Source organism: Pteropus alecto, unplaced genomic scaffold, assembly GCF_000325575.1.
Source record: "Pteropus alecto unplaced genomic scaffold, ASM32557v1 scaffold251, whole genome shotgun sequence".
Taxonomy (NCBI): domain Eukaryota; kingdom Metazoa; phylum Chordata; class Mammalia; order Chiroptera; family Pteropodidae; genus Pteropus; species Pteropus alecto.
Genome location: NW_006431048.1, coordinates 3,028,350 through 3,042,168, shown reverse-complemented (window position 1 = coordinate 3,042,168; position 13,819 = coordinate 3,028,350). Strand labels below are relative to the sequence as shown.

The 13,819-nt window shown below is 52.6% G+C and overlaps 1 protein-coding gene across 1 annotated transcript in view; it reads left to right on the top strand.

The window, feature by feature from the left end:
• The window catches only part of ADCY5 (adenylate cyclase 5), a 136,316-nt gene that overhangs the window by 84,748 nt on the left and 37,749 nt on the right, over positions 1 to 13,819 (top strand). Inside the window, exons 5-6 of the mRNA XM_006905596.1 lie at positions 11,133 to 11,244; positions 12,840 to 12,967. Of these exons, the coding sequence (XP_006905658.1) occupies positions 11,133 to 11,244; positions 12,840 to 12,967 (240 nt within the window). The remainder of the gene's footprint in view (positions 1 to 11,132; positions 11,245 to 12,839; positions 12,968 to 13,819) is intronic.

Genomic DNA, 13,819 nt, shown 5'->3' with positions numbered 1-13,819 from the left:
CGCCAAGAGGAGACTCAGAGGAGAGTGTGGGGAGACGTTTGGCTTCCAGCACGTGTGTGTGTGTGTGTATGTGTGTGTTTGTGTGTGAGTAGGGACCCGCCAGGGGCCTTTCCTGTCTCGTGGCAGCCCCTGAAATCTGGAGGAGTCTGCCTCATGATGGGTAAAGAAACAGCCTTTCCCCTAAGGCTAAATCCCAGCGATCGATCGTGAGATTCAAGTGGGCGGGAGTGACCTGCCAGGTGGTCCCAACACATACAGAGCCCTGAGCTCCCCGCTCGACAGTTTTCTCTCGCAGTCCTATCTTCACCACCTCACTGGCCCTGACATTGTTCCAGGGGGACCAGGTGGAGCGCGGATGAAAGCTGCTTTCCTTGACTGCTCCTCACACAGCAAAGCTTTCAACAGATTTCACTAACTATAAAGTGGAACGCAAAGGAAATTCAGAAATTCAAGGCTCAGAAACAGTTCATCATTCAAGGCACAGGCTCTCAGCCTGGCGTGGCTAACACATCCGGCTGTGACTTTGTGTGGATAAAAGAACAGTGCCTTAATCACAGTGGCTAGAGCATCTGCATGGCAGGAAGCAAACCCCAGCCACAGTGGAGGCATTTCTGTTCTAGGCCGTGCTCAGGATCAATGGCAGCAATCAGGAAAGAGATGAAAGGAGAGAGAGAGAAGCCAAGATGCCATCATTTTCATGGGGACAGACTTAATTATGACTCTGAAATTGCTAGGCTAGAGGTGGCTAGTACATGTCAGAGGCCAGTCACAAGCAATTATATGCAAATATGCTGCTGAGGCCCCTTCTGCTGTTCCATTAGCCACACTGGATGCAGCTTTTGGTGGAAACATTGCTTGCTCTGGTCTCTTTTTGAGTTGAACCTTTGTCTTTGGTTGGGGGCTGAGTAGTAGGCAAAGGGGTGACATCATAGTGTATAAAATATACTTTGAGCCTGGGGTGCAGGGTCGGGCATCTCTGTAGGTAGTCCCAATGTTTCCTGGCTATGTGACTAAGGCAAGTTATAGGCATTGAGCCACTCTGAACCTCAGTTTCCTCATCTACATAATAGGACGGGAAGAGTGCCTCCTTAATAGGGTCGCGAAGAGTCAGCGAAATAATGCGAGGAAAGAGCTTAGCATAATATCTGGCACAGAACAAGTGTTCAGTAATTGGAAGCAGCTATTATTGTTGTTACTGTTATTATTATGATTATTATCACACCCCTATCAACAAAGAAAGGCCTGGGGATTCTCTAGCTGGAGAGTGGAAGGGTGATGAGTCACATTCGTCAATTCTCTGCGGAACTGTAATATTTAGAGAGGGTGATGACATGCTGTTCTCTAGCCCCACCGAGAGCAAGGCCACAAGAAAAATAAATCAGCTCTGTCTGTGACAAATTGGGCCTGGATCTATGAAAGGGGAAGAGACTAATGGGTGGGGGAGAGTTTGGCCTGGGGAGGGAGGGTGACAGACAGGCTCTACCGCTCTCCGTGGCCTCGTTCCCTCCTGGCCCCAGGGAAAACAGTTGTGCAAGCGGACAGTTCCCGGGACTGCCAGGGATCCTGTTAGATGCTTTGGTGCTGAGCCCCGACTGGCTGCGGGTTGAAGCAGGCCAGAGGCCAAGGAGCTCTTGGAGCCCCCCAGATGCTTTTCCTGTCTGCTGTGTGGTGACAGAGGGAGATGTGTCAGCTCCTCTGGCTGGACGAGGCAGCTGGGCCTGAGGCCCATTGCTGGGATGTTAGACCTGTGGCTTGAGAGCCCTCCTGCCTATCTTCTTTCCCCCAGGTACCTGCCGCTCCTGTAGCCAGCAGTGCCAGGGTCAGAGGTGGGCTGTGCTGTCCCCTGTCCTAAGATAAGGCCTCCAGCACATGCCAGCAGAGGCTGCTCTGGGCTGGGGGCTCCCAGGGCTGTGCCTTGGGAGTAGGGAGATCAGGGATGGAGGAAGGGGCCATCCAGAGAAGCACTACACCAGGAGGAGGCACATCCCTGTGGGTCACAGTAAAGGTAGAGATGCAGCCAGAACCCAGGTGCCACCAGGGTACCCTTGCCAAGAGTTCGCCATTGTAGAGCAAGATGCGTGTCTGTGCTGAGCAGACTGGCTCACACCCCTCTCTGCCACTGAGTAGCTGTGAGAACTTGGGCAAGTCACCTAATCTGGGTCTCAATTTCCTTATCTGTAACATGAGAATAGTGATGCCCATTCACTCCTCCGTTCAGCGGACATTCTGCTTTCGCCTCCATTGCTGGGGACTTGAGCGGTGTTCACAGATATTTAGCTGGAGGCAGGGATCATGATGAGAGTGAAGGGGAACGCTGTCTCTGACACTGGCAAGCTCACCTTCTGTTCGGGAAGACACACACTAAGCAACAGATTAACGAGTAAATTGGAAATGTACCACATGAGGAGTCGGGGGTAGGACTGCATTCTCAAGGGTATAGATGTTATATGACTTACTGCTCAGTTATTCTGCTACAATTGTGATTAAAGTCGCAAAAGAGCAGAGCTTATAATTGGGGGCCCTGGGGCTTCTTGCAGGGCTGCTGGGAGGGGAGATGAGGTAGAGTATGTAAGCCCCTGGCTCAGGAGGTGGCTGCAGACTGTTTACCTGGTGGAGGTGGAGCAGGCTACCAGGCTAGCATCAAGGTCAGGTAACCCAGTACTCCAAAGGTTTCGGGGGGCAGTGAAGGCCTGAGAGGGTGCTGAAGGATTCTTCCCTTCCATAAGGGTCTCTGTTGAATGAAGATGGCTCTACACCTGATTGATCTGTCCCCATGCTGGCCCCTTAAGGCTTTAAAGGGTGTAGGTGGTGGGGAGAGCCAGAGATCATTCTGTAGATGGCTTCTCCTCCAGGGGATGCTTATCCTCTGCTGAGGGAACGTGTTTCTGTGTGGACCATGGGAGGGGTTCGAGATGGAGGGTGGGGGTCTTGGCTCACTGGTTTGAATCAGCCTCAGTCTCAGGAACCCAGGATCCCTGAGGGGCTGGAGCCAGGCGCCTGGCAGAGGGGCTGCTGACCCAGATGTGAAAATGCGGTAACACCTGTCCCTAAGCCCAGGGACTCAGCAAGGTCTAGGGAGGGCTGCCCTGCCCTCACTCCTACCCCTCCCTTCCCTTGTCTCCCCAGTCTCTTCCAAACCACCCCCTTTTAAGGTTATCATCTCCTCTCCCGTCTCCTTCAAGGACTTGGCTGCGTCCCCAGGTCGCTCCGGCGTCTAGCTCAGCTTCCGCATGGTTCTGAATTATAATGACCTCAGGACAATGCCCGTGATGTTCAGATACCTGTGAGTGGACTGTGCACCCTATGAGCAGAGAGGAAAATGTTTGCCTCCTCCAGCCATGTCCCTGGCCAGCCAACCTCGTGAAGAGTGGTCCGCAAGCACCCAGCATTCCTGTCTCTAACCTGATGTTAAGAAAAGTATTCTCGACTCTACACTTATGCTAGTTATAGATTTAAGTAGTCTTTATATAATTATCTCATTCATGCCACAAACATTTATTGAGCTGCTACTATGTGCCAGACATAACTAAGAGTACATGGAAAAGACACTGTGCTTGCCCTTAAGGGAATATTCAGCCCTCACCAGTGAGGTGGGGCCGAGCCCAGTGCTATGGGAACAGCGGGCTGGCGATCCAGCTGGTCCCATTGGGGGAGCCACTGCGGTCCGGTCTTAGCTTTTTAATTACTTAATTATTTTAGTTGTGGTAAAATGTACGTAGCATACAATTTACCATTTTAACCATTTTTAAGTGTACAGTTCGGTGGCATTAAATATACTTACATTGTTGTGCAACCATCACCACCATCCATCTCTAGAAATTCTTTACTCTTTCACTGAAACTGAAACTCTGTACCCATGAAACACTTAACTCCCCATTCCTCCCCTCCTCCCAGGCCCTGGCAACCACCATTCTACTTTTGTCTATGAATTTGACTGCTGTAGTTACCTCACATAAGTGGAATCAATTTGTCCTTTCGTGTCTGGCTTCTTTCACTTAACATAATGTCTTCAAAGTCTATCCGTGTTGTACCATGTGTCAGACAGCCCTTTAAGGCTGAATAATATTCCACTGTGTAAATACCACATTTGTTTATCCATGCATTCATTGATGGACACTTGGGTTGCTTCCACCTTTTGATTATTGTGAATAATGCTCTGTGAACACGGGTATAGAAATATCTCTTCGAGTCCCTGTTTTCAGTTCTCTTGGGTATGTACCTAGAAGTGAAATTGCTGTATCATGTGATAATTCTATATTTAATTTTTAAAGGAGCCCCATACTGTTTTCCAGAGTGGTTCACCATTTTTACCTTTCCACAGCAGTGCACAATGGATTCCATTCCTTCACATCTTTGCCTGGGGTTGAGTCTTGACAACAAACCTTGGTTTGTCCTGGGACACAGAATGGGGATCGTGGGGAATGGAGCCAGCAACCAGCAGGGACTTATTATTTTAACTCTCTGGACTCAAACTGGGGAGGCCCTGGGGGAGACAGGAAGAGAGAGAAGTCAGGTTGAAGAGTCATTGACCCATCGACTACACCAGGCTTTATCCGAAACAGCTGGAATCAGTTGTGGTTTGCGATTTTGATTCTGATAAGAATTCTGTCATAAGAAGGATTATTCTGGGCGGGGCAAGTCAAAGAAAACATCGTGAATATGGAAGAGTTAGAATCAGGTTCTAAAAGAAGAATGATTTGTTTTCAACCTTTTAAAAATAAACATTTTTGTTATACAAAGGATGTGTATTCTTTGTAGAAAAATTGGAAAACGAGAGCTTTGTAGAGAAGAGAATAGAAAGGACCATCTTCTCACTCCAAGAGGTCACTGACAGCTGCTCTGTTTTGGTGCAGTTCCTGTCCCCTTTACCACACTTCTCCTTTGAGAAGCATTTCCTCAGCTCTTCTGAGACTCTGTAAACAGTCTGTAGATGCCGTGGGGTGGTATATTGTCTGAGTAGTGGGAGTAGGAGTTGGTGGGCAGAAATAGGATGGCAGGCTTAAGAGATAGAACGGAGTCTGCAGGGGCCACTGAGGCCGGCAACGTAGATTCCAGTATATACGCTGACCTCAGACCCGCTGCACTCGGTCCTGATGATCAGGCCAGTCCCAGGGTGTCCCCACTTTCTGAAGGAAGGTGTCGCATCTGTGAGAGTGGAGAGGGCACGGCTGTCTCAGGCGGATTCCCCCTGTTGGTGGGATCCATGCAGACATCAGTGTATTCAGCATCCTCTCACTGGCCTTTTTCCCCTTTGCCTCTCCCAGCCTACGCCCTCAGATGCATCTCTGATGCTCCTAGTTCATATGGTTCACTTTAATCAGTCTTCCATCATCCCTTGGAAAATGCCCAGTTGTGTGTTGTCTATCCTCAGCCAGGTGTTGATGAGACCACACCTCACTGTGCTACTTGCCTGTGCACATGAGTGATTCATTGCTCCTCCTTTATTTTACAAGGGAACTGGACCCAAGAGGTTCCCTAGGTTGTATGGCTTGGAGCAGATGGAGGGCATGCTGCAGGGCGTAGCCCTCTTGGTCAAGGAGAGACTCCTGGGAGTTGGGCTGAGACTTTCCCGCGACCCCTTCCTTAGGCCCACCTTGACAGGCCCTTTGCCTCTTGGCGTTTCTTGAGCGCCCTCTCTGTGCGATGCTGAGGAATGCAGGAGATCAGAGGAACAGGTCCTCAGTGCTACTGTCTGCCCAGACCACTAGGTGAACTCGGCTCTGGGGTGTTCAGAGATGCCTCCGGATGTGGCCTGTGCACGGGAACAGGTTCAGATGCTGACAGCTTCATCCAGTCACAGGGCCTGTTGGCAGCAAGAGGGAGCAACAGTGAGGAAATGCGTTTAACCAAAAATGCATGTGGTAGAGCTGAGCTGAAGCTGGGGCGGATAGCTGAAGGGCCTGTTGTGGTAACTGGGATGAAGTGCCTGCCCGCTCTTGCGTCTGGAGTAGAGTGCAGGCAACCACGAGTGATGGATGGCAGGCAATTAGGGAGGAGCACACAGCCAGGGTGGGCCTGCCTAGCTTCTGTGTGCCTGCCACGAGGGCCTGGTCATATTGCCAACGTGAGCTCTCAAGTGGGAGCTAATCGATGAATTAGCACCTTGTGGCATGTCTGGGCTCAGGGCCGGTTGTAAAATGGCCTTCAGAATTACCAGGGAGTGGATCAGGGAATGCTGGCCAGCAGAGCCGTCTGCCTGCCTTTGGGTAAACCTCTTAAAACAAGAGCCTTCAGAAGTGACAGTCACTAAGCAGAATCCTCCCCCAGGGTGGCAGAGAAGTATGATTTTGCTCTGACAGGAGGTGGGGGAAAGGAGGTGGCAGTATTTCCAAAAATGTGTAGGAGAGGCTCAGAGGTTCAGAGCAGGGCCCTCCGAGGCCCTGGCCAGGCTGCCATGCAAGTTACAAGCCCTGCTTTGAGCCTCCGCCTCCCTGGTTGGTTGCTGTGTCCCACCACCTGAAGGACGGGAGTCATACAGAGCAACCTGCCCCTCCCTGATTCCTCAGTAGATGTTGAAGACCCTTGGAGGGGGCCATGGAGAGGAGATCCCAGAGATTGGAGGGAGGGGAGGGTCAGGCTTTCTAAGCCACCTGGAGGGCTCACACACCAGCATTGTTTCCAGTATCTCCTGGCACAGAACCAAGAAGCTGCCCGTGGCCTTCGTCGCCACCATTCCACCATTTGTTCTGTGAGCGTCTGCAGAGTGTCTGGCCCTGGGCTCCGCAGGCTTGTGTGTCAGATGACATGCTCGCGACCCCAAGTTGTCCAGTGGGGTAGAAGCAAGAGCTACTGGAGTTACTGGTCCTCCCTCTTACTTGGCTTTGCAACTATGAATATTCTCTTCCATTCAGCAAATATATGTTAGGCACTGCTGTAGGTTGAATTGTGTCCCCCTAAAAGATATGTTGAGGTCCTAACTCCTGATACCTGTATGAGACCTTATTTGGGAATAGGGTCTTTGTAGATGAAATCAGGTTAAGATGAAGTCATGCTGGAGTAGGGTGGGCCCCTCATCCGATATGATCGGTGTCCTGATAAGAAGAGAAAAATGCCACGTGAAGACAGAGATAGATACACAGGGAGAATGCCATGTGGGACAGAGGCAGAGACGGAGATTGCAGTGACGCAGCTGCGAGCCAGAGAATGCCACGGATTGACAGCCATCTCCGGAAAGAGGCAAGGAAGGATTCCACCCCGAGTCTCAGAGGGAGCACGACCCTGTTGACACCTTAATTTTGGACTTCTAGTCTCCAGAACTGTGACAGAATAAATTTCTGTTGTTTTAAGCCACCCAATTTGTGGCACTTTGTTGTAGCAGCCCTAGAAAACTAACATGGGTACCTACTATGTGCTGTGTATCATGCTAGATATGTGTGTAGGATGGGAGGACAGATAGAGCAGAAGGCAAGGTCGACATCACTTGTCCTCATTCATGCAGTCATTCACTTACAAATTTTATTGAGCATTTACTCTTTGTTCCCAATATTGTACTGGGGCTCGGATGTAGCAGTGAATGGAATAGACCAAAATCCTCCTCCCTTCAAAGAGTTTACATTCTAGTGGGGAGAGACAGGTAGGAACATAATGATAAAAAACAAGGACAGTAAATAAATAGTGAAAAGTGCAGGGGATCAAAAATACAACAGGGAAGGGAGAGAGACATATGGGAAGGGATGTAGATTTAAATAGGATGGTGGGAGCCTCCTTAAGAAGGTGACGTTTGAACTAGTAAAGTAGTTCTCATATTAGAATCACCAGGGAGCTTAAAATAGAACAAAACAGAACAGAAGCAATCAATAACAGAACCCCACCCGAGGCCAAATAAGTCTGAATCTCTGGGGTTGGGGCTGTGGGACCTCTCCTTATAAAAGCTCCCAGATGATTCTAATGGGCGCCGGGTCTAAGAACCACTGGTTGAGCAGGGCGAGAGCTGCAGTGAAGAAAAGTGCTCGCTACGGTCCAGCGAGGTCACCTGTGGAGGAGAATGGTCCAGGCCTGCTCATGTCCATGCATGGCAGGCAAATGCCTGTCCCGTCTGAATGGCTAGGTGAGCTCGGGCAGGGATAGGGGGCGGCGGGGCGGGGCAGGGGGTCAGAGCGCAGTGAAGTGAGGCCCTCCGAACCCCCAGTCCACACACATCGGCTTCATGCTTCCTTGGGTGGCCCATCCTCCTTCTTCTCTCCTCTTATCCTTGGCTCGGTGCCATGGATTACCTTACCCCGTAGCAGTCCTGCCTCTGCCAGGTTTAGGGACTTTTTTCCTTCCTACTGTGGGGTCCCACCAGCCCCCCAAAGCCAGGCTTCTGCTGTGTAGGCTTGCACCCAGGATGGAACAGCTGCTGGGCCTGGCCTTGTCAGCATTGCATTCGAAGTGTGAGGTCAGCCCAGGCGACTCTTGCCGACCTTGCTCCTTGACTCCGGAGTAGCTGATCTTGACCCCGGAGTAGCTGATCTTGACCCCAGCTTGCCTCAGCTTTGATTTTCCTGAGTTAAAGAAGAATGTCCAGAATAACTCTGTAACGGTGTTTTTGATAGACCAAGAAAGACCTTTTCCTTCTTGAGGGGAGTGGGGCAGCTGCCCGAGAGACTGAGAGTCAGGGAAGTGGCAGGCAGGCGGGGAGAGGGGTCTGCACTTATGTAGTTCGGAAGCCGAGATTGGCACCTGTATCCTGGCCACTTCCCCTCACCCACTCCCCTCTCACCCAGTGGGCTGCACGCTCAGAGACTCCCCCTGGGCAGGCGCTGAGCCTGTCTGCTGAGCCTGTCAGACACCAGGCATCAAAGCTGATGGCAACTCCACACTCCCTTTCATCTTCTGAGCACGCTGCCCCATGGCTGCCCACTCCAGGAGTCTGATGTCCTGAGTCCCGTGGCCTGAAGGGACAGTGTCTCTTCCCTCTGCTCCTCCTCCTCCTTTCTGTTTTCTCTTCCCTCATTTATCTTGTCTCTTGTTGTGTTCCCTGCCCCACCCCCCGCCCCCATTTCTTCCACTCTCTTTAGCTTTCATCCTGAAGTTGTCTTTGCTGATCCGGGCTGGGATCAGAGAGGCTGCAGGAGCCGGGATGCCGAGAAATAGCTTTGGTCTGGGGACCCAGGGGCCTCCCTCTTGTTCTTCTGCTGGGAGGTGGCATTGCCTGGCTGAAGCCCCAAGGTGCACTCCCTGGTGGCTCTGTTTCCACCTCCCCTCGTGTGAGATGGCCCACAGCTGCTGAGCGTGGCCCCTCTTGACGGAGTGCTGTACTCGCCACACGTGCCTCCCTCCGCCTGACATACGATGCCAGGCCATTGAATTATGCTTTTATTCACTTAAGATGGTGGGGGCAACAGACAGCATAATATTCATTGGTTCAGCTCCTGGACTTTGGAGCCAGGTGACCTGTGTGACCTTGGGCAGGTGACTCAACCTCTCTGAACCTCAGTTTTCTCTCCAGTGAAAGAAGGATACTAACCTCATAGAGTGGTTGTGAGGCTTCGGCGAGTTAATGTAAAGTGCTTAGAACAACATCCAACCGTTTGAAAATGTAGGTTTTATTATCCAGGTATGGTGAGGCCAGGAGATGATCACCATGAAAAAGACCATTTGATGCTCACAGTTCCCAAGTGAGTAGGGCAGACCACACTGTGGGGGGTCCAGGCGGGGAAGCACGAGGGGGCAGGAGGCAGGGCGAGCGGGAGAACACGGGCAAGGGCTTCATGGTGACAGAGAACTGGTGAGACAGATATGTAAGCTTGGAATTGGTGATTTTAATAATTTCAGCAGGCTGCGGAGTCTAGGGACTGTCCCAAGTTACCTGGCTCACAGTTCCCAAGTGAGAAGGGTCCATGGGTTTGGTTAGGGCAGGGGAATAGTGGCTCCACAAGTGAGAGCTTGGTTGGGGCAGAGGACCCTGGACCCTGAGGTGGGTTGTTGACTATCTGTAGGAACTGGCTAGCCTGTGAGGGGCAGGCTCCCCGGGGTGAGTAAGGTCCCAGATGTCAAACCTCAGAATAAAGACATGGTTATTGCACCAGCACACTTTTGCAGAATAAAATGACAAGATATGTTTAGTTCTATATTCTTGCTTTAAAAGTGGGACTGTCGGCTCTGGAGCCTTGGGAGCCCCGTGGCACGTTGGAGAGAGCACAGGCCCTAGGGAAGGGGGAGGGGTGGCGCACTCAGTGGGGAGCCCATTACGCCGCCGTCTCTGGCCTCTTCCCTGAGGTTCAGCCTCATCTGTGAGGTGCAGATACCAAGCGCTCACTTTGGGGCAGCCCGGAGGACTTGGTGAGATGACCTGTAGGAAGCTCCCGGCCCCCGAGCATCTCAGTACATGAGTTACTACACTTTTATGTCTCTTTTAAGAAGAAAACTCTAAGGGCCCTTACACATTCTGGCTCTGGGTCTTCACCTCTGGTTGTCTGTTATGAAAGAAAAAGAAGACGGTTTCAGTCTCGGGCACACGAGCCTCAGAAACCGAGGAGATCCACAGTGAGCCACTCGGGGACTGGCTAGTGTGTTTGACAGGCGTCTGGGGATGAGGCCAAAGAAGCTGTCGGGGGCAAGTTGGGTGGCTTCCGGAGACCGCTCCTGGCTGCATCTTCCTCTCCTCCTTCCTGGGCCTCTCAGCCTGTCCCTTTTAGAGGACTCCCTTGGGATCGAGGACTTAGAGTTGGATTCCCTTGTGTAGGGGCTAGGAAGTGAGACCTTTGTACAGCCACCATTTGGGCCTGAGATACTCTCCCGAGCAGATGAATCAGAGGCCCCCTATCCCCAGGCCCAGCTCCCTTGAAGGGGCAGCTCAGGGCTCAAACAGGCAGGCCCAAGAGGTGACAGAGGATTGGGGGTCTGGCCCCCCTGTCTGTGGTAACCTCAGGCGGGCATACTTTCCTAGGGCTCCTGAGCCTCTGTCCCCTTTTCCTCCTGGGTAATGGTACAGAAAGGAGGCCTGGATCGACATTTCCCAGCCAATAGGGAGAGGCCAGCATTCTCAACTGACCTCTCCAGTGCCAGGGCCCTTCATCCCCTCCCGAGCATCTGTGTTAGCTACCCCAGGACTCATGCTGGCCTGCAGCCGTCCTGAGGCTGATGATGGGCCTGGCTGTGTCCCCCTGACCTTCCTCCCTCATGGGTTCCTCCCCTACCTGTCTCCCCAGCATCCTGTTTGCTGACATCGAGGGCTTCACCAGCCTGGCGTCCCAGTGCACGGCCCAAGAGCTGGTTATGACCCTCAACGAGCTCTTCGCCCGCTTCGACAAGCTGGCTGCGGTGAGTCACCCTGCCCACTGCCCTTGGGCACCCGTGTGCCTGAGCGAGGGCCAGCAGGGTGGCCTGATCTGGGCTGCCTGAGGGAGGGAGGGTGCTATGGTCAAGAAACCACTGAGCACCGGGGATGGGCACCATGCCAGGGTGTGCCCTGCTGCTGAGCAGGGCCTGCTGCTGGGAACGGGTGACTGGCAGGGGACCGCACAGGCCATGCCTGTGTCCTCGTGCCCTGCATCAGCCCCGGTCACATACTCAGTTGGACGTACTTTCTTGGTGTCATTGGTCATGAAGGAGTGAGTGGGTGAGCCCCCCGTCAGCAGAAAGGGGGTGGCGAGGCCTGCAGGTAACGCTGACCAAACCCCTGAGGAATGATGTTGGCCAGAGTGACCAGACAATGTGTCTGAATCCCAGCTGGCCTGCAGACAGCTGTGGGCCAACCCCCAAAGGCTTCCAGCGAGAGGACTCTTCAGTGTTCAGGCGAAGTGGAGGTAGCACCCCAGGGCAGGGAGGTGTGAGGACATGCTCATTCATTCGTTAGGTCCCTGTTTATACTCTGTCATCCTTTCCCAGCTTTTGTGGCTTTGGGTGATGCCCTGGGCCTTTGTGGAGTCATTATATGCCAGGGGCCACTTACTGCTGTGTCCACCGTACCCGTATCACGTTCTGTGATAAAAACAATTGGTGAGGTGCGGCCCACCATGTAATGCCTGCAGAGGGGCTAACCTCACCGATTGTTTTTATCACTGAACGTGGTAAGGTCAGCAGGTCCATGCTTGGCCTGTGGGCACTGGATGGGCTTTAAATGAGAGTTCAGGCCACACTCGCAGACACTGGAGTCCCAATGTCTAACTTCATGAACTAATTTCCTGAAGCCAGACTTGGACAGCTCAGAATTGGTGATTAGTGACATTCACCTCAGTCCCAACTGTGGGTCGATTGTGGCCTGCCGGGGTGACCCCACTGCGCCCCGATTGTGGCCTGCTGGGGTGACTCTGCTGCACCCCAATTGTGGCCTGCCGGGGTGACCCCACTATGCCCTTACTCTGGCAGTTACTTTAGCCCGTCTGCACTCACATGCTTGCTAGTTGAGCAGAACTGTTTTTGATAAAAACTCATACTGGCAGAGGGTCAGGCAAACTTGTGGTTAAATCTCATTTTTGCTTTAGTTTTTTTTGTAAAAGAAGAAGAATCAGAAAACTGTTTATAGAACCTTAGGCCAAGAGTCAGGGCGAGCTCCAGGGGCTGCCGTGGGCCTGGGGATGCTCCCACTCAGCCCGAGGACTTTCTCCGCTGACCGGTCTGCCCTCCTTGCTGCCCTGGTGCACCCCTCTTCCTGGGCCTCTGAGGTGGCTGTCAAAGTCCGTTCTGGAGGCTGGAATGTCCCTCGGAGGGCTGCTCAGCCTGTCCTCTGTCCCCACGGCTGCTGATAAGCGTGTCCCGGGACCGGGGCCGTGCACGATGCCGGCACTGGGTCTGTGCTCACTGCCCTAAAAGGCAAGTTATTCCAGGCATGGAGTGAATCTGTTTGCTTCCCGTTTCTTACCCTCCCACTTCACTTTCCTGCTATTTTTAATTTTAAAAATTAATTTGCTTTCCAGGAGAATCACTGTTTACGTATTAAGATCCTGGGGGATTGTTATTACTGTGTCTCGGGGCTGCCTGAAGCGAGGGCTGACCACGCCCACTGCTGTGTGGAGATGGGCATGGACATGATTGAGGCCATCTCGTAAGTGCCGGTCTCCAGGGGGACTGCCCATCTGCAGGTGCACTGTCCATTTCCAGGGGGACTGTCCCATCTGCAGGTGCACTATTTCCAGGGGGACTGTCCCCTAGCCCAAGTAACTGACTGGCTGGCCACCTGGTTGAACCGACAGAGGCAGGGAAACGGTGGGGCACAACCACCTGCCAAGGGCCATCCAGCCACACGGGAGGGTTGGTGTGTACCTGCAGGCATCGAGCCTTCTCCTGGGCTCCTCTTACCCACAGCAGCCTGGGAAGCTTGTCCCTGTAGGGAGGGAGGGCTTTGCAGGAGGTGTGGATCCGCCTCTGCAGAAGAGGAGGCCTGCGGTTCTGCCATGTGCGGGCCTTACGTACCAGTTCCTCATGTGCTCTCACTATCGGCCAGCCAGGGGTAGACCCCACTACACGAGCTCTACTTCTTCCCAAATGAGAAAGGTTGGGCTCATGGCTAAACAGCTTCCCAAGGTAATAATTGTAGGCAAGGGGAGTCGAACACAGGTGAACCAGTTTTTAAAAATCCACCCTTCCTGGGAGTATAGCAAAAGGAATTTTGGCCATTTTTGGCCATTGCTGGGCGTAGAAAAATCCCTGGTTGTTAAAAACCATGGACAGCCCAAGCTTACATGTCCTCCAGGGAGAGTAGCAGAGATCGCTTCCAGGTTTAGTAACTTTGAACTTTAGAAGTAGCCTGGGCTGGGGTAGAGGGAAAGCCACAGTGGGGGAAGTCAGAGTAGCTGACCAGGTAGGTGGCCAGGTCCATTAAGTTTGGCTCAGTTCCGCTTGGCAGTGTTTGCTGAGTGTCCCTGTGTGTCTGGCTAGCCAGTGGGTCCCTTGCCAG